The sequence below is a fragment of the Rattus norvegicus genome, chromosome 7, assembly GCF_036323735.1.
Source record: "Rattus norvegicus strain BN/NHsdMcwi chromosome 7, GRCr8, whole genome shotgun sequence".
In the NCBI taxonomy this organism is placed as follows: domain Eukaryota; kingdom Metazoa; phylum Chordata; class Mammalia; order Rodentia; family Muridae; genus Rattus; species Rattus norvegicus.
In genome coordinates this window covers 23,519,583-23,541,123 of record NC_086025.1, presented here as the reverse complement: position 1 = coordinate 23,541,123, position 21,541 = coordinate 23,519,583, and the positions used below count along the sequence as shown (strand labels likewise).

Sequence of the window (21,541 nt, the reverse complement as noted above, 5' to 3'; positions counted from 1 at the left end):
GACACAAAACCCTTCATATAGCTTAAAGAATTTCCTTAGGCACGTCAGGAGCAACCAGATTTCGTGTTAACTATTAAATTACAGGCATTCAATTATGTTTTCCAAACATGTAGAGATCCTGAAGGCCCTTAGAAAATGCCCTTAGCCCTAAGCCTAGGCTGGCAAGTGAAACCTTCTACCTGTAACAGCAAAACAAAAGCCCGACCTTCCGATCCCAGCAGGCCACGCTGCAAAGAGGCACGCGGTGCATTGTGCAGCACGAATTCTTTGCAACAGTGGGAGACACTGCAGAACAAAACTACTATTACAAATGCTTCAAAAAGAACATTTTTTTTTTTTGGCGGCGATAGAGACTTTTGACGTTATTTATTAGGTTCAGAAATGCTTCACAAAGCCTAACAATGGTTCTGTGGAAACCAATACATCTGAGGCCCTTTCTGTTGTTCTGGGCAGGCATTGATTGGAAGATGGGCAGAGCTCGCAGAACAATTCCTTCTCAGCAGTGTGTGTGAGTATTCACCACCGGCTTCGAAAGAGTCTGTGAACAAGCCCTATGGAAATCCCGGTGTGGGCGCGGGGCCACTGAGGAGCAAGCCTTCATTAACTTCTTGGAAAATAAACGAGTAGAGGAGCCCACGAGCAGAGGCAGGGGCTCTTTGACTACACGGGAAGGGGAAGGGGAAGGGGAAAGGGAAGAGATAGCTGCCTTTGGCCTCCATTCGGCGTGATAAAGATGCTTGCAGGTTGTCTCCCGTGTTGTGGTGGCAACCGTGCCTCTTCCTAATGCACTTCCACACACAGCTAGAGAATCTGTTTGAGTTGGGGATCCTGAGGCTGACACTTTTTTCTGCTGCACAGTTTCGGAAGTCCTACAGCTGATCGGCTGAGAGGAGTTCTGACTGAGATTTCTGCAGAGGCCAATGGCGGTGAAAGGTCTCATCACAGGACCTGGAAGAAAAACAAACAAACAAACAAACAAACAAACAAACAAACAAAGAAAAAAAAAACAGAGCGACACTGGTACTCCAGCCTTTGGACAAGGATCCCAGAGCAGCTGGCATGGAGAGAGAGAAAAGAGAATCCCTGGGTACCCTGTGACATAATGCAAATGCCTAATTTTCCTTTGCTGGCACCTGACAAGGGATCCGGAGTGTTTCAAAGGAACCTGTTCGAATCTTCCAAGAGAACGCCGGAAGTGGAAGTGGGACGCCGTCTTCTAATTCTCAGAAGTTGGTAAAGAGAAAAGTTAGTGAGTCACGTTAGGTGTGCTAGAAAAGATCAATGGCCCCTCAGACTGACAACCAACGATCTGAAAACAAGTCGGAAAGTTAGTTCCTTGGTCAATCTTATTAGACATTGTAAAACCAGATGAAAATGAAAAGAAAAAGAAATTACCTTGAAGCCGAGTCTATCCCACAGCATCCTCTCCCACTGACATTAATATCAGGTTTAATTTTCTTCTTCGCTTGATCATATATTTACATTGTTATGTAGTCTATCTGCATTTTATGCTGATAGTATTACTTTTTTTTATTTGAGAAATTCTACACATTGACCACACACATGAGAAGTCTGTTCCTTCGTAATCTATTAAGATAATGTGCATGCTTTAAATCGTTCTCTGCAAGCCTCTATAGGCTTTCCAGTAACAAGAAAATCGCTAGGATGTTTGGAATGACCCCCAGAATTATTTTCGAAAATGTATAAAATTGGGATACATAATATCATCTCCCTAACATAGGATGGTGAACGGCCACTGTATCTCTAAGGAATTCAATTCAATTTCCACCACGTTGCTTTGTGCCCAGGAGGCACTGAGTGCTTTCCACTGTGCACTTAATAAACCTGACAGACAGACAAAGAACCCAAGAAGAGTTTAGCGAATCTTACTGAGCCAACATGAGAATTAGTCCTAAAAATTAAAGAAAAAAAAAAACGGATTATCATTTCCAAATGTCTAGTGCTGTGCAAAAACCTAATAGCACCCATTACTGTGGACTCCCAGCCCTCACAGATGAATCATTTAATTATTTACCATATTCAGTGCCTTAAAAAGTCTACTGAAGTTCTGGGGACGTAGCATAATAGGACACGACATGGGCAGAGTACACTGTCCTATCTCTTAAGCTGAAACAAACCAGGCATCCTTTCCTTCGGAACACTTCCGTAATCATGATGATGCATTTGGCAAGCAACAGGTTTAGGAGGAGAGCGCAGTCGAGCAAAATCCAGGCCATCGGAGCCCAGCCCCGGAACATGAGCTTGGCCCGTGCCTCGCTGTTGTCTCTGGGAACCTAGAGCTTTTACTAACTATGCCCCCTAACTGTTGATGAGATTAAATTTGTCCGTTTATTCATTGGCTAGCATATGAGAATCTGATAAGGTGCCCAACAACAATTCAAGACATGAGGGACACGGAAAAGGGCAGAGCAGCAACGTTTCTGCATGTAGGCAGCTTTATTCTGTTTGTGGGAAGGGAGGAAAGGTGAAGGATGCCAGCTCAAGAATAAGGAAATTTAGGAGTCCTAATTTGTCGATAAATCCAAAGAGAAAAATAAAGCAAGAACGGAGATTAGGAAAAAATCAAGTGGATCATTCTCCACTAAAAACTTGACCATGGAAAATTAAACTAATGAAGTATTTGAGGAAAGACAAGGGTTAAGCGTTGTGAACACAGGAAGGGCTGAAGGTAGGACTGTGGTTGTCCTGTCAACGTCTTAGCACAAGGGTGTTCTGACCTGGGGTCACAGTGAGAAGTGTGAATCATGAGGTCAGCCCTACAGTAACAGAACCCCCAGCAGCCCTCCAATCCTGTTTCTAAATCATGAGAATAACATTCTCTATCTCATAGAGGGATCATATAGATTAAAGCTGAAGGTGTGTGTTTACACTGGTACATTGCCTTACCCAGAGCCAGACTCAAAAGAAGTTAACCTGTTGGAGAGATGGCTCAGTTGACAAAACGCTTGCCTCACAAGCATTAGATCCCCAGAGCCATGTAAAAAACACCTGGTGTGAGAAACGGGTGTTTGCAGTCCCAGAGTTGGAGAGCAGAAGATCCCTGAGACTCTCTGGTCAGCCTGACTAACCAAGTGAGTGATATCCAGGCCACTGAATCCTGTCTCAAAAGGAGGCAGCCTCCTAAGGATAGGATATGAGACTGTCCTCTGGCCTTCACACACATATACACGAGCACATGCACATACACACACATGTGCACACATGCATGCACACACACAGACACACACACACACACATGGGTGCCTGTACATACATAAACATACACACATATACATTTTTTGAAAGGATTAACCAACTCAAATAATCTGTATCCCATTATTGGGTCCAGCAAACCAGAAATGAAAGAATCTCAAGACTCATTATCAGAGGACCATCATACAGAACCTGTCCTAGCATCTGGAGTGAAATCTTTCTCCTCCCACCCCCAAATTTTAAAAGCCCTCCATCACAAGAAAGCTATGTAATATCCATCCAGGCCTTCCTTCGACACAGTAGCTCCTACTGCTCTCTTTATGTTTCCTCTCCAGTTTGAAATCACAATCACAAACATCACCTGCATCATATAGTCTCTACTGTGCTTAGGAGACTTTTTTTTAATGGACCCTCTAATTACAAGCACTCTTCATAGCGCTACTTATCCTTGCCTTAGGGAGGAAGAGGCCAAGCTCAAGGAACATCCGTGGAACTGGGCTGTGGCTACAGAATTGACGTGAGAGAGAGAGCTAAGACTTGACCCAAGATTTTCAGTTCCAAAACTCCTTTCTTACATTCTTATATCTAGTCATTTAGTTTTTAAAAAACCTGTGTGTGTGCATGTTCCGTGTACGCTTGCGTGCATGCGTGCCTACCATATGTGTGCATGATCAAACCCACATGTGCGCAGGTGAACACAGACTTGGGCACACACCAGCATGTGTGTGGAGGTCAGAGGACAACTTCGGATTTAAGGTCTCACCTTTCACCTGGTTTGAGACGGCTTCAACACTGTGTGTGCCGGGGTGGCTTGACTATGGACTTCGAAGAATTCTCTTGTTTCCCCTAACTCCCGTTCTCACCGTTGAAGCTCTGGGATTATAGACATGTGCTATGTGCCCAGCTTACATGGGTTCTAGAGATTCGAGCTCAGGTCTTTCAAACACCTTAACCACTGAACTATTCTCCTACTGGGGCAGCTGAAGTTGAAACGCCTAATTTTCCCACGCATGACCCCATCCTATTAATTCACAGCTCCTTTATTTATAAAGCTGGAAGACTAGCTGCCTAGAGGCTGTGTCGGCTTTGTAAACAGACCTAAAACGCTCAGCCTAGAGTGTAGGCTAGCATGACGTCACTGCTGCTGTCCGGTGTAACACCTTAATTATCAATAACTTGTAATACTTGATATCACCTCGACTGTCATGCTTGTCAACAGGCAGTCTAAGTTATCTGATACAGCCCTTAGCACACTTCTAGAAAAGGGCTTCCCACTGATTCAATTGTTGTGGTTTGCCCAGCAGTTATCTGTATTTTGATGCTAATTCCACTGCCCCAAGGACAGCTGCCTAGTCAGTACTCAGGAATCTGGTGACTTCACCAGAACCACCTCTCCATTGAATTTGTAGAGTACTGGTGAGGGGCAGGTACAGGATAGAAGGAGGCCTGTCATTGGAGGAGAAGGAAGGATGGGTAGGAGAGAAGTTTGAAGGAAGAGGAGGAGACTAGGGAGAGAGGGGAGAAGCCGTGGCTGGACAAGATGGCAGGTGATGTTAAGATTCTGCTCTGTATATTTACAGGTTGTTATTAATGTTCTCAAGGGATGGATAGTACCGGGCATTGTATGTTTAAGTGGGCAATTATATCATACCAATTGGATCTAAGATTACTGTGTTGTGTGTTCTTTTATGTGAGGGTTTGAGTGTAGGAAAGTATGCGGCTGGGATGTGTTTCCGCCAAGATATCTAGCAGATATCTTGGGGCACCGCAGTGAGAACCTAGTGGGGTAAAAGACACCGTTTTTTATATTTTTACAACAACATTCAATAATCCGTTTATATCGGAGTTAAAACCCAGAAAGTGACAAGCTAAGACAAGGAAAGTTAGAAACTACAATGCATGCGATACCTACCAGAATCTCCCTTGGAGTTGCCCAAGGGATGGTTCTCAAGTGGTATATGTCTACCTGCAGCTTCCAGAGAAATGGTATTCACCGACTGTGATCTTTTAAGCAGTTTATTGGCAGCTTGCGTTTCCAGAAATGGGCTGATCCAGGTCTGCTTGGGCAGTCGTCTAGGTGGCTTCTGCATTTCATTAATAGTAAAGAAAAGATCGTCTTCCTCCATTTCACTGGACGGTGTCAGGGAAGGACAGGCTTCTCCACCAACTTCTTCGTCTAAAGAAACGGTGCTCGCAGGAGACTTGGGGATTGTGTACTGGTGAACGCAAAGTAGTCTTTTACCTGTCTTTGGACTATGGGTCCCTATAGATCCTGTAAAAGGGAAATACATTAGTTTGAAAGAATCACTTCGAAATCATCTTCTAGATTAGTGGAAGAGATGATGGATCCAGCTAGAGAAGGATTTGGGTTTCAAAACTGAGCAAGTGTAAATGACCATAAGAGAAACTGGGGTATCTATATGGGAAGAAAAAAAAAACCTGGGAAGAATTGGAAAGAAATATAAAGGGCTGTGAATACTTTTAAGTCTAGGGTATAGAGTAAATACCATGTAAGTTCTGAATATAGTAGTCACTTACTCCTTGCAAGCGTCATAGCCAGCTGAGAGTATCATTATTTCCATTTTGTAGTCAGAACGCTGGCTCAAAGCCTATAAGGGTCACACACACGCACTGTGTTGAAGCTCTGATTTGCAACACCTATACCTTATACCTTCAATATCTGCGCGTGCGATCTCAGTATGGAATACAGTTTTTAAAAAATATAATTAAAGACCAAGTCCTGCTGAATGGGGTTCATTTTGTTTATCAATATTAGAAAGCTGAGACACATGTGAGCATGTACCTCATGGAGGAAGAGACATAGATGAAGCCCTGAAAAGATGGGGACAATGATTAGGAGCGATAGATAGATAGATAGATAGATAGATAGATAGATAGATAGATAGATAGATAGATAGATAGATAGATAGATAATACATACATACATACATACATACATACATACATACATACATAGCACATTGGTAATTCCAATGTCATGGAATCAAAGATAAGTGGGTCTCTGTAGCTTAGTGGTCAGTCATTCTAGGCTGCTTGACAAGTTCCAGGGCAAGGAGAGAGTAAATGTAAGTCTCCAACAGTCAAAGGTAGGCATGGATACAGCTTGGGCAATGTCAACTTTCCTTGTCACAGACAATGGTGCCTTGGAACTAGGGAAAAGATGGCTTAAAGAGATAGAAGCAACTCTTTTTTGATATCTTAGCCAAAAGTAGTGAGCAAGTTATAGATGGAGAATCAGAAAAAAGAAGAATAAGTCTCTGAAGTCTGCAACCAGATGGATAGTATAAGGTTGTGTGTATGTATGTGAGTGTCTGTGTAGGTATGTGTAGTGTGTGTATGCATGTGTGGTGTGTGTAAATGTGTGTGCCTGTGTCTGAGTGGGTGTGTGTAGTGTGTCTGTATGTGTGTGTGTTTGTGTGTCAATGAGTGTGTGTATACTGTGTGTGTATCATTGTACATGTGAGAGTATGTGCGATGTATTTTTATGAATGTGTGTAGTACATGTGCATATTTGCGTGCGAGTCTGTGCATGTACGTGTGTTTATGTCTGTGTGTAAGACTCCATGTGTGACTGTGTGTGCATGTCTACATGTGTCTATACGTGAAGTATTTGCGTGCATGTGTGAAAGTATGTGTGTGCGTGTGTGTGTGTGTGTGTGTGTGTGGGTGTGTGTGTGTGCGCGCGTGCGCGCGTGTATTTAGGATTATGTATAAAAAGCAATTGAAATCTTTTTAGGGTTGAGAGGTGTTGGGAGGAGTATGAGAATGGACAAAGCTTATTTGTTTGTATCTAGTTACCAAATCCAAGCTTCTTGTGATTCTGTTTTGTGTAAGTAAAAACATAAATGTTGGCTTATTTTTAAGATATTATTCTTAGAATACTAGTAAAAGTCAGTGAAAGTGCCACACCTTGGAGCTAGGCATGAATCATAGCATCCTGAAATTCACGGCTCGGGAGTCTGGAAATTTCTCTTTAGTTTTACACAGCCTCGGTTTCTCATTTATAAAGTATGGAGAATTGCACCTACCTTTTAAGACTATAATGAAGAATGAGGTTAAATAGTGTTCATAATGAAGTATAACTGGCATGTAGAAACAAATATTAAATATCAATATTATTACATAGAAAAATTGATGTTATATGAAAGAATAACAAAAATATAAAAATGTAAAGCACACAATGAAAACAATGGAACTTGAAGAAAATAAACAAAAACCAACAGTTCAAATGCTAGAATATTTATGAAGCTTTAATTAGACAAAATTAAATTAAGAGTTAAAATAGTTTAGTACTCCTACTGCAGATATATTTAATGAAATCTCATATAACAGTGACATAAAGTGAAACTTTCAATGGGGAGGTAGTAAAGAGAAAGAGAAATTTCCAGGCTTCAGAATCTCCTTGGATTGGGTGTTAAGCAGTGTAGTTTTAAGAACTGAAGGGGATCCTGCAGAAAGCCATTGAACCAGTGATAGTATGACCAAATGGCCTAATTATTTATGCAGTCAATTGTATCCTTTAGAAGATGCCCTGAACTTGAGTAGCTGTGAATCTGCCCTTATGTGAAAATAAGTATTTACAGTGAAAGTAAAGTTGAAGTCACTGGGATGACCTTCTGTTCAACGTGACGAGTGTCTTTATGAGGAGAGTGATGGAGACAGAGATAGAGAGGAACACCAGGGATATGAGAGATGAAGAGAAGCTCCAACTAACGAAGGAATGCCAAAAATTGCTCCCGAAAGCTAAACAAGCATTGACTAAATTCTCCCTCAGAAAGTGCAGGCAACACTATTTGAGCCTTGCTCTCCAGAGTGAGAAAATAAAGTCTCTTGCTTTAACCTGCCCAGTTTGTGATAATTTGCCACAATATCCACAAAACTATTACACACATTATAGCTCAAGTTTGCACACATTATCATAAAGTAATTACCATCAAAACTCTTCCACCCAAAATCTAAGTGTTTGGATTTTGGAGATGGAAAAGAGAAGAATTCCCAACTAACTGTGGAAGGGGAAGCTCTGGATTGGATGACTTGAGTTCTACCATGTAGAGGAGTTGGGCCAGAGTACCAGTCGTAAACTCTGTGTGTTGAATCACAAGTGACCAAGAGGATACTGATCATGCTAACCGCCACATTCTGCCAAAACAACTGTGCACACTGAGAGATAATCATAGAAAATACTCTGGAATCCCACTCAAGTGTGGTTATTCTTAGGCTATCTGTTCTATTTGAAGGGATCGGAGATCTTCCAATACTTTTATTGCCAAGAAGAAATGTAGAGTTAAAAGTTTTTAAGAATGTTAAAAACTTCTGATTTTTAAATATTGACAATTTTTAGTATTCTAATTATGTAGTGTGGAATACACATGACACAAGTACTCTCTGAAAAAGCACAAGCCACCAGTTATCGTTTGTCACATAGTCAGACCTACAAGTGGCACAATCCCTTGCTTCCTCCTATAACCTCTTTACCTTAGAACAGGATCTTTTAAATATTCGTATTGGATCTATGAAGATGCACTTGTAATCTTGGTCACAGAAAGTCTTAGATCTAGGTATCTGGTCTACCTCCATCACATTAAATTGACTCTCTGACATTCATTTTCATTGCTTTGTAATTTCATCTTAAACTCCAAAGTTTTACGTGGTAGACTAAAAAGTTTAAGCTTTTCAAAAGGCAGAGAAACACTTAGAATCTTTCTGAAGTGGAAACTTCTGGTTTCTTTGGCAAGTCGGTGGTATACAAATGATGTTTTGCTGGGGCACATGGGTGAAAGGGTGTGCTAAAGCAGTCACATGAGTGAATGTTTTCCTGAAGCAGACACAAGTGAACAGATGTTTTGCTATAGCGGACGTGTGAAAGGATGCATGATGTTCAGAAGGACTAAAAATATGACCCCCACAGACAGTGGGAGTTCAAACGCTGGTTTGCTGTGCTCGCCTCACTGTTCCTCACTAAGGGCATGTATTGGTCTGTTTGCTGTTCCTCACTAAGGGCATGTATTGGTCTGTCTTACATTCTATTGCTGAGCTCCACTTGTGGTGATGCCATGGAGAGAAACTCACCAAAGGACTGTTCCTGATATTCCTGCTGCTTCTCGCCACTTCTGAAGCCTCCCACTGGTTGGGCAAGCCTGGTGGTTTCTTCAGGATTGAAGTGCCTTGGCTGATTTGTGTGTGGTGATTGACAAGAAGACTGGACTGCAGCTGTTGATTCGAATTTGGTGTTTGCTCCTGGACTGGACTGCTGATCTCCTGCATGAAGATTGGATACCCCCACCTACCTCCCCTGTGTCCTAACTTTTTCTCTTCCAATACCTCTGGTGGGTGGTGGGTGAACATTTATTAAAGTAGGTTGGAAAAAAATTATGCATACATCTTTCAAACTTGTAGCTTCCGGTCTCTTGGTCCCAAAGGAAAATGAATACCACTATAACCTATGGTATCAATCCATCCGTGTTTTATTGTTCAAATATAGTAGATAGGATGGGAGGTCTGAAGAACTTCAAATACGCTGAATTTCCATCCACATATAAGACATTAGGGATAAAGATAATTTAAATGTTACCTGAGACTATTCATCTTCAACTTCCAACTGTGTAAATATTTTGAAGGTCTAAATTTTTACACCATTACATCAAACATCACACTAAGAAGAGCAATTAACTTGGAATTTTGTAACATATTAGGCATTCTGTATACAGTAAACAATAAAAGCAGTATGAATGACATTAAAATGGTCATTGTGGTTATTAATTTAGTTGTTTAATCAATATTTTTAAGCATCTGCTATGGATTAGATACTACTCCAATGATGAACATTTATACAGGCCAATATAAGCAATTATTTTAAGACAAAATCTATCAGTTGATTTATACTAGAATAAACTTGGGTCTTTCAAACTAGATCTTTTCATTTCACAGATTCTTGAATCTGTTTCTAGCATCAACATTGATACCATGGCCACTTCACCTGGACTAATAGAACTACTGGTTATCCTTGGTCTTAAATAGAGAGAGCAACTTCTCAAAATTCTTCTGCAATCTTCAATGGCTTTTAATATTTTTTCTTAATTTTCCTTCCTAGCTAGTAACAAAATTTAAGCTCGATTCCAGAGCTAGTGACACAAAATCCAGCATTTCTTGGTAGGCTACACTCCTAAATCCAATTCAGTCTTTCCCAGACTTGGCTGCATATTAGACAATATATATTAGACAACAACATATTAGACATGCCTCTTAAAAATAGGGTTCATGTCCTACCACTGGCAAACCCAGTGGGAGGGACCCAAGTATCTGTGCTGTGAGGCCCCTTTGTAATTAAATCTTATTGTTAGTGTAGAGAGTCCTTGATCTGTGTAAATTATATGGGTTTCCAAAGACTATTCAGCAATATGATCATAAAAAATGAGCTGAAAAGTCAGTAACATCTTTCTTTTCAAATCTTTCTGCATCCAGATACCATATCAGAATCCAGCATATATACTCCTTATAACTTGTGTTACATTTTGCATGTTTTCATACTAATACTCTCACTTGAGCCTCACTAAACCTCTCTGGCTTACTAATTTTTCTAAGAAACTGAACCTGAGAAAAAAATAATCATCTTGACCATATGACTAGCTGAGCTGAAAGCAGGACCCAGGTAGTTTTGTTTTGCTACTTCACAATCCACATAGTGGTACCCAAGGATACACATGACTGCAATACCCCGGGCTCAATGACATACCTATGACAGCTAACAAATACTGGGCACTGACCACAAGTTAGCCCATGACCTACTAGCCAAGTCTAGCCTATGAAATGCTGCAGGCACAATGTCTAACATGGGGAATCAAAAATCATCATTTCCAAATGGTGGCCAGTGAATAATGGGCAGAACCAGGACATGAATCTATGCACTCCTTATATGAGATCCCCCTTAGAACCATGCTTGCAGGCTCCTGGTATAGGAACCTATAGATTATAGATACTTGTGTTTTGTTAGTAGTAGTGGTGGCGTACTGAAATTGTTCAAGTCATTTTACCTCACAAGGAACTCAGTCTGTTATTTTGCATCATAGATCTTCTATCTGCTACTAAATTCATTTTAAATAATGTCCGACAGGAATTTAAAGGAAGAACAAAATAAGCTTAAAATCTGCAAGCATTTTACCAAAGCGACTTTTTATTTTCTTTGAGTTGCAAAGCCATGGTAGATGCTGGTATATTCTTTTGGGGAGGTTTTCTTACTTAAGTTCTCCCTGATTTGGTTCTCCAATCCACAACCTGGAAATTATTATGTCACCTACCTTAGGTACACATCAATTACTAATAAAATAAGACTGAGAGCAGAACCAGGCAATAAGAAGTATGTATCTTAGCTGTTCTTGCTGGGTTTGTTTGTTTGTTTGTTTAAATGCCATGTCTGAAAGGCTTCGAAGAGGGCTCAGTCCATTAAGTGGTTGCCACATAAGCATGAGGGCCTGAGTCCCAGTCTCCAAGACGCAAGTATAGAAGCTGTCACATGTACTGAAGAGGCAGAGACCAGAGGATCTCTGGAATTTGCCGGCCCACGAGCCTATTGCTATCCAGATTCAGAAAAGACCTTGCCTCAAAAATACAGTTAAGAATTTGGAGAAAGACACCCAATGCCAAGCTCTGACCTCCAAATTCATGCATACACATGTGCACACAAATGAACATGTACACAACATACACACATACATACCATATACATGTACATGCAAATGAACACATGCACAATACACACACACACACGCACTCCTCTCTCTCTCTCTTTCTCTCTCTCTCTATATATATGTATATATATAATTCATGTATATATATACATAATATATATTATATATTCAAAATACACATTCAAAGAATCCAGAAATGCATTTTATACACTCCTTCATTCAAAAATGCTCGTTAAAAACCTACTATGTGCCTTACCTTATACTTGGTGTGAGAGAGTAATATAAATGTGATCCCCACTCTCGTGAAGATTATAATTACTGTATATGATGGGTAAGAAAAACAGCACCACTAAATAATTACAGAGAGTAGTACTAAGGAAGAACAAGAGAGTTGAGAGAAAGATTCCTGAGTGGCATTTCATCTCAAAAGACCAGGAGTCTGAAAGACACTTCACTCTGAAGTGAAGGATACCATCCTGACCATTGAAAGGACGCAGAGATATAGTAACCTGAGGAGCTGAGGAGGAGCCTCGAGGTTTACAGCAGGTGTTAAAATGGCAGACAACGGACCGTGCATCTAAAAGAATGCCAAGCAAGATTAATGCAAAGCTTAGCCTGAAATTACACACCTAAGGCCATCATTCTCAAACTGCGAAAAGACAAACACAGAGTCTTTTTAAAAACGTGTAAATGTGTGTGTGTGTGTGTGTGTGTGTGTGTGTGTGCACATGCGTGCATGCCTGTTCATGCAGGTGCATGTGTCTATGTGTATACGTTTGTATGTATAGACCAGATGTCAACTTCAGGTGTCATTCCTAAGGTACCATCTACCTTGCTTGTTTGTGGGGTTGTTTGGTTGGTTTGTTGGTTGGTTTGGTTTCTTTTCTTTTTTCTGACAAGGTCTCTCACTGCCTTGGGTAACTTGGGGAATTAGTTAAGCTGACTGGACAAAGAGTCTCAGAGATCTGTTATAACTGCCCTGCCTTCCCACTACTGGAATTACCAGGGCAGCCACTGCACCCAGAATTTTTATGTGGATACTGAGTATCAAACCCAGGTCTTCATTGCTTACACATCGGGCACTTCACACGCTGAGCCAGTTCCCGGCCCTAAAGAGAAAATGTTGAAAGAAACCAAGGAAGAGAAAAATGCTATCTTAAAGGAGAGCCAGGAAAAGAAATCACAGAGAGGGACGTCTGATACGCTATAGTGAGAATATTTAATAAGAATCTGTTTTGATAGATGCTGAGAAAGCATTTGACAAAATTCAACACCCCTTCATGATAAAAGTCCTGGAAAGAATAGGAATTCAAGGCCCATACCTAAACATAGTAAAAGCCATATACAGCAAACCAGTTGCTAACATTAAACTAAAGGGAGAGAAACTTGAAGCAATCCCACTAAAATCAGGGACTAGACAAGGCTGCCCACTCTCTCCCTACTTATTCAATATAGTTCTTGAAGTTCTAGCCAGAGCAATCAGACAACAAAAGGAGATCAAGGGGATACAGATCGGAAAAGAAGAGGTCAAAATATCACTATTTGCAGATGACATGATAGTATATTTAAGTGATCCCAAAAGTTCCACCAGAGAACTACTAAAGCTGATAAACAACTTCAGCAAAGTGGCTGGGTATAAAATTAACTCAAATAAATCAGTTGCCTTCCTCTATACAAAGGAGAAACAAGCCGAGAAAGAAATTAGGGAAATGACACCCTTCATAATAGACCCAAATAATATAAAGTACCTCGGTGTGACTTTAACCAAGCAAGTAAAAGATCTGTACAATAAGAACTTCAAGACACTGAGGAAAGAAATTGAAGAAGACCTCAGAAGATGGAAAGATCTCCCATGCTCATGGATTGGCAGGATTAATATAGTAAAAATGGCCATTTTACCAAAAGCAATCTACAGATTCAATGCAATCCCCATCAAAATACCAATCCAATTCTTCAAAGAGTTAGACAGAACAATTTGCAAATTCATCTGGAATAACAAAAAACCCAGGATAGCTAAAGCTATCCTCAACAATAAAAGGACTTCAGGGGGAATCACTATCCCTGAACTCAAGCAGTATTACAGAGCAATAGTGATAAAAACTGCATGGTATTGGTACAGAGACAGACAGATAGACCAATGGAATAGAATTGAAGACCCAGAAATGAACCCACACACCTATGGTCACTTGATTTTTGACAAAGGAGCCAAAACCATCAAATGGAAAAAAGATAGCATTTTCAGCAAATGGTGCTGGTTCAACTGGAGGGTAACATGTAGAAGAATGCAGATCGATCCATCCTTATCACCCTGTACAAAGCTTAAGTCCAAGTGGATCAAGGACCTCCACATCAAACCAGACACACTCAAACTAATAGAAGAAAAACTAGGGAAGCATCTGGAACACATGGGCACTGGAAAAAATTTCCTGAACAAAACACCAATGGCTTATGCTCTAAGATCAAGAATCAACAAATGGGATCTCATAAAACTGCAAAGCTTCTGTAAGGCAAAGGACACTGTGGTTAGGACAAAACGGCAACCAACAGATTGGGAAAAGATCTTTACCAATCCTACAACAGATAGAGGCCTTATATCCAAAATATACAAAGAACTCAAGAAGTTAGACCGCAGGGAGACAAATAACCCTATTAAAAATGGGGTTCAGAGCTAAACAAAGAATTCACAGCTGAGGAATGCCGAATGGCTGAGAAACACCTAAAGAAATGTTCAACATCTTTAGTCATAAGGGAAATGCAAATCAAAACAACCCTGAGATTTCACCTCACACCAGTGAGAATGGCTAAGATCAAAAACTCAGGTGACAGCAGATGCTGTTGAGGATGCGGAGAAAGAGGAACACTCCTCCATTGTTGGTGGGATTGCAGACTGGTACAACCATTCTGGAAATCAGTCTGGAGGTTCCTCAGAAAATTGGACATTGAACTGCCTGAGGATCCAGCTATACCTCTTTTGGGCATATACCCAAAAGATGCCCCAACATATAAAAAAGACACGTGCTCCACTATGTTCATCGCAGCCTTATTTATAATAGCCAGAAGCTGGAGAGAACCCAGATGCCCTTCAACAGAGGAATGGATACAGAAAATGTGGTACATCTACACAATGGAATATTACTCAGCTATCAAAAACAACAGCTTTATGAAATTCGTAGGCAAATGGTTGGAACTGGAAAATATCATTCTGAGTGAGCTAACCCAATCACAGAAAGACATACATGGTATGCATTCATTGATAAGTGGCTATTAGCCCAAATGCTTGAATTACCCTAGATGCCTAGAACAAATGAAACTCAAGACGGATGATCAAAATGTGAATGTTTCACGCCTTCTTTAAAAGGGGAACAAGAATACCCTTGGCAGGGAAGAGAGAGGCAAAGATTAAAACAGAGACTGAAGTAACACCCATTCAGAGCTTGCCCCACATGTGGCCCATACATATACAGCCACCCAATTAGACAAGATGGATGAAGCAAAGAAGTGCAGACCGACAGGAGCCGGATGTAGATCGCTCCTGAGAGACACAGCCAGAATACAGCAAATACAGAGGCGAATGCCAGCAGCAAACCACTGAACTGAGAATAGAACCCCCGTTGAAGGAATCAGAGAAAGAACTGGAAGAGCTTGAAGGGGCTGGAGACCCCATATGTAGAACAATGCCAAGCAACCAGAGCTTCCAGGGACTAAGCCACTACCTAAAGACTATACATGGACTGACCCTGGACTCTGACCTCATAGGTAGCAATGAATATCCTAGTAAGAGCACCAGTGGAAGGGGAAGCCCTGGGTCCTGCTAAGACTGAACCCCCAGTGAACTAGACTGTTGGGGGGAGGGTGGCAATGGGGGGAGGGTTGGGAGGGGAATACCCATAAGGAAGGGGAGGGGGGAGGGGGATTTTTGCCTGGAAACCAGGAAAGGGAATAACACTCGAAATGTATATAAGAAATACTCAAGTTAATAAAAAAAAAAAGAATCTGTTTCGAAAGTCACCACAAGAATAGATTTGTGCTCACATCATGAAAATAGAAAAAAATTATATAAGGTAATTAGCTTGATTGAGCTGGTCCATAATTATACATATTTCAAAGTACTGTTTATAAATAATAAACAGTATTCTCATTTGTTAATTAAAATTACATTAAATTCACAGCAGAAATCAGAAGTCACATAATTAAGAAGGCAAAATAAAATATTCAAAGTGTTGAAAGACAAAAGTAAACACACAGTTCCATATCTAGAAAAATATATCCTTTAACATTAAAAGAATAAATTCAGAATTTCTGAGAACAGCAGTGGTCACAAAGCATTGATAGGATTCTTTCCCAATGGCACTGTCCTGCTAGAAATTTTAAAGGAAATTATTTAGAGAGAAGAAGGGTATAAATCATAAACTCAGATCTCATGGAGAAAGGCAGAACTTGAAGAAAAGATGAGCATGATTATGTCTTTTTCTTCTTGTTAGTTGACCTGACAGTTAACTTCTGAAACAAAACATAAGTCCCAGTGTCAATCCAAAATGGCTTCCTTTCCCATGACTCCTTTCTCTGATTTACCGTTATTGAATTAGTTAACTCATAATATCCGTGGTTGCTCCTAAGTTTAATCTCCTCACAAGAGTGAAAGTTTGGTGAGGGCATGTACCAACTCCTCATTATATGCCTGGCATTTACTTGGCACTCGGAAAGAAAAACAAGGAAATGAGCAGCTCATCTCTTAGATGAGCACTCGCCAGTTTGAAGATTACCACCCTCCATGTTCACCTCATCAGACCCCACTTCCTCTTCCTGGGTGTTGCCTGAGTAAGACCATATCATCTCTTAGGGACAGGTCCTCATCCCTCCGTTCATCGCCACCACCACACAAGCTCTAGTAACCATGGTGCCTGATCTCAAGCAAGGAAATCCAGCAAGGGTTGTCATCAAAACATACGTGAAGAATTTAAGGACCATGCTGAGGTTCATGAGACAGTCCCTGATGTCGGCCATGAGTGTGAGCGAATGGAGTAGCCACAAACAAGGCAGCCATTTGTCATGACTCAGACACACTGCTGTTTACAAAGGTGACAATGTCTGCCTTTAAGGGGGAAAGTTGTACCTTCTCTTAATATCATTGGACCACAAGACTCTCCTGTAGAGTCATGAAGTTAGCCTCTCCACACCCGAAGGAAACATCAGGCCCTCCCCACCTTGGTCACACTCTTTTGATTCTACCTCTTCCCACAATGCCAAGGGACCTGTTAAGCCACAGAGAACTCTCAGCCCAGTGCAGATCCATATAAACTGTTTCATTCCTGAACTTACAAATGTGTTTCACCACGAAATGCAATTTAAAGAGCAGTAGCCTGGGCTGGACAATGGGGGCAACAATGTCTTTAATTCCAGTCCACAGGAGTAAGAGGCAAGCAGGTTTCTGTGTTTGAAGTCAGCCTGGTCTACAGAGGAAGTTCAGACCATCCAAAGGCTACCTGGTGAGACGTTTCAAAACCAAAACATCAGCCAAAAGCACATTGGCTGAATAGCCTGAGCATTTGATTACAGGGTTCATTATTTTTTCCGAGTAAGACGCAAGTCTTTTCACAGTTGCTCCCCCATCTGTACAAGAATTAAGATGATCACTAAAATATTCCCTACCCATCCCCAAAAGTCTGTGAGCTTCCAAATGAGGTGTGTTAAAAAAAAAAAAAACCTATACTTTAAAAAAATCTAATTACAAACATATGTTTACATGTTGAGACACTATGCTATCATTTTACATGTCAAAAGTAGCCAAACGTACAGGCTGGGTAAATGAATTGCTAAATAAAGCGCTTGCTATGTGCATTGGTTTGAGTAGGTTTGGCCCCCATAGACTCATGTGTTTGAATGCTCGGCTCACAGGGAGTGATACTATTAGGAGGTGTGGCCTTGTTGGAATAGGTGTGGCCTGATTGGAGAGAGTGTGTCAGTGCGGTGGTAGGCTTTGCCAGTCTTCTGTCTGCCTTCCAATCAAAATATAGAACTCTCAGCTCCTCTTAGGCCATGCCTACCTGGATGCTGCCCTGCTCCCACTTGGTGATAATGGACTGAACCTCTGACCCTATAAGGCAGCCCTGATTGAATGTTGTCCTTTATAAGAGTTGCTTTGGTCATGGAGTCTGATCACAGCAGTAAAACCCTAAGACACTATGCAAGCATGAGGACCCGAGTTTATACCTCTAGCAGACATGTAAAACACCAGGCTTGGTGTGCCTATAAGTCAAGCACTGAAGGGAGAGACATGTGAGTCCCGGGGCTCACTGGCCAGCAGGAACAGTGAACTCCAGAGTTTCAGTGCCTAAACATATAGTGGAGACATAATTAAGGAGAACAGCCCAACATCAGCCTCTGGACTCCTCATGTTCCCTCTTGGGTGAGTTTATCAACTTAGGGACACACACACACACACACACACACACACACACACACACCCCACATCAAAAAAGGAAAAAGGTGATCTCATATATCACAACTTTCAAAAATAATAATGCCAGACTCACCTTATCCCATCACATGGAAATCATTCATTCTCTTATGAGCGTTATGAGCATAAAAATGGAGTCATTTTACTTTGATTGTTTTAACAATATTATAGGCAAGACTACTATGAAAATACTCATGTACGTTCTCTACATCTCCAGGAGTGAAGAGTAAACACAGTCATCTCCCCTCCTATTAAATCTGGCGCCAGCATGGTCTGCACGTGTATAATTATGGGCTGACTTCTGATCTCTCCTCTCTCTCCTGGGGAAAGTTAGCGGGAGCATAGTGACTGAGTCCAGCAGAACAAAGCAGGGAGAATGGTTAGGTGATCCAAAGCATTGATATTTTGCCTCTAAATGAATAACCAGGAGCTGATATCACTTGAGAGATTGAACTCACACAATTGCAGTCTGGCCAGGCACTATTTCGTATGCAAAGGTGTTCTTGACTATCTCCTTCATTTAAAGTGTGTTTGACTTAACTTCAGCCACAATTGGCCTGATGTACAAAAGGTCAGGGCTTCCTGCCTGCTACTACTTCAACAATGAAACGGCTTTCACGGCTCTCGTTTTGCACACTTGGACACACGTGGTGTCACAGTGTTGCAATCAGACTTTCAAAACACAAAACTATACTGGAAAACAGAGAAATTTATGAACATTTAAAAATCACAGCTTTTAATGGTCCAGAAAAACAGCTCTTCATGGCGTTTACTCTATAAGGAAAGCATGAAGTGTTTTCCACCGAAGCCCCAGAATTTATCTTACTAAATAATTCTGATGAATAAAAGCAAGGGAGAAGATGAGAGAGAAACCATCACGAGGCGCCAGAATCAATTAAAAAAAAAAAAGGAATCCGGGCTACCTCCAACCTCAGCCTTTGTCCATGGCATCACCAGAGACCTGTGTGGATATTATTTTGAAATTTAGAGCTTCAACTTGTCTGAACATGAATCTGCATGCTGAGTTCTTGCATGCCTCCGTGAAATGGCAAAAAAGAACTCAACTGACCCTATTCTTGCATTAAAGCAACACGCCGTAGAAGGCCTGACTATAAACCATCTATGCTTGATTAATTAGGTTTGTAAGCATTGTTTCAGAACCAAACAATATTTCTAAAGATTTCAATAGTTCAAAGATTGCCCTATGGCCGTCTGGCCAATACATCTTCCAGCACACGCAGTTTACAAGCATTTTTCTTCCCAATATGTTGTCTTTGGTTGGTGCGACATTGTTTGAGTGAGGGGCTATTTGGGTCATGGTGGTTTTCTCCTCTGCACAGCAGTGGTGCTGAGCACAGCACTTTGACCATACATCTTCCATGTCATTCCCATCAAAGGCACATGACACTTCCTGGTGACCAATCAGGAGTGGTCCAGCATCCTAACAGAGGGCATATTGGCGAGCCAAGCTTTCTTAATGACAGCCATTGTTCGGGTCCAACAAAAGGGAGGTCCTGAATATTAACATGTGGCCTTGTGTAAGGGTCATCAGGATGGCACATCCATCATATTTCAGGGCTGAGAAAGAGAACTTTATATGTTCTGTCCGAACCTACTGCTGTCTGAATAAACGTCGTGGGCTGACAGCTGACACCAGTGAGGCAAATGGTCTCGGGCGATGACCGCCTCTTTATGTAGCTCTTTGCCCCTTTGAAGCAGCAGCAGACATTCTTGGTGAGAGATAGTATTTGAGGAATATACCTCAGGACACAGAAGATTTGAATAACCAGGCATCCCAACTAAAATACCGATTTAAGACCACGGAGCACATCATCAGTAGGCCAAATGGCGTCGCTTCTAACAGATGCACTAAAAAGAGAAAGCACATCCCAGCATCTTGAGTATTTCTACTGATAAATATCAATGGGCCCACGTAAAATCTATCAGTGAGATTTCGACTATGAATACAATTGGAAGAGGAGACTCAAGGCCTAACCTCATTGACAACACTGTCGTTGTTGTTGTTGTTATTATTATTATTATTATTGTTAAATGCTAAACAAAGTGAACCCAAAAGGCAGAGGTGAATGGAGCTCCATGGTGTCCCAACCGTTTAACACAAGAAATATGAGGTGATGGCTAGTGAATATTGTTTAAAAATAAAAATGCAATGCCTCTTAAATACCCTTGTGGGGTAAAATACACAAGGACCAGAAAGATCAATGAATAGGAGTGGACATCTGTGCTCTCCCTCTGGCTGTATGATTATGGGAGGGGGCAGGAGGTTAGAGGAGAGGCAGGAGAGGACAGTCCCTTTCAGATAGACCTTCCCTCCACGGGGGAGGCATCCCCTGCCTTCTGGAATGTTCTCACCATCTTAATCCTCTCTGGGTTCTTTTTCTCATGTTGTGTGTTCTCACAGTTTGCTGGACTTGTTTTTATTATAACTCTCAATGTTTGAAAGTGCTTGTTGATAATCTTGTCTTTCACAGTCACTCCATGCCCAAAGGGAGAGAAGCAGAATGTTTATTTTATCACTGTGGATGCTCAAGAAACACTTAGGTATAAATGGCAACTTGCAAAGTTAAAATAAGATTCAAGTCTGAGCTGAGCTTTTTTTTTTTTTTTTTTTACTTAAAATACATTTCTCTTTTTTTCTCTCTTTTCCTAGTTTATATTTAGGCATGGTCTCTATAGATAACCTCAAATTTTCCATCCTCCTGCCTCAACCTCCCAAGGGCTGGTATTGCAGGCCTGTTTCCCTTGCACTTGACCTGCAAGATGTTTCTGTAAAATGACAGAAACTCTCAATCATGTGAGGAAACTATTTGGCACTTGTAGCAATTAGCATTTATTATCTTGCAAAGAAGGCATTAAAGCCTCACTTGTCCCTGTGCCCTTCTTTCAGACCAAGGCCCTTGATAGAGAACAGGGAGAAGATAATTTTCAGGCAGCAACTGAAACACAACATGTGAAGGCATTTGCCTAAACACCAGAGCTCAGTCCCCAAGACCCATGTGGTTAAAGGAAAGAAACTACCCCAGCTAGTGGTGATCTTCCAAAAGCAGGGGGAGGGTGGGTAGGGAGAAAGGAAGGGAGAGAGAGAGGGACAAAGAGAGCCAGTAATCATAAGAAAGGGACAGTTCCTAAGAAAATTAGTTATGTT

At 41.2% G+C, this 21,541-nt stretch overlaps 1 protein-coding gene across 14 annotated transcripts in view; it reads right to left on the bottom strand.

Annotated features, from left to right (window-relative positions):
* Positions 1–351: 351 nt before the first annotated feature.
* Positions 352–21,541, bottom strand: part of C7h12orf42 (similar to human chromosome 12 open reading frame 42) — a 189,526-nt gene continuing 168,336 nt past the window's right edge. For 13 of the 14 annotated variants that reach the window (XM_017595193.3, XM_017595192.3, XM_039080504.2 and 10 more), the window contains 2 exons: positions 5,126–5,485; positions 352–948 (listed from right to left, as the gene is read on the bottom strand). In XM_017595193.3, the coding sequence (XP_017450682.1) occupies positions 497–948; positions 5,126–5,485 (812 nt within the window). In that variant the 3' untranslated portion in view covers positions 352–496. Of the gene's footprint in view, positions 949–5,125; positions 5,486–21,541 lie in introns of those variants that run through there. The other variant, XR_005487476.2, reaches the window with a different exon arrangement.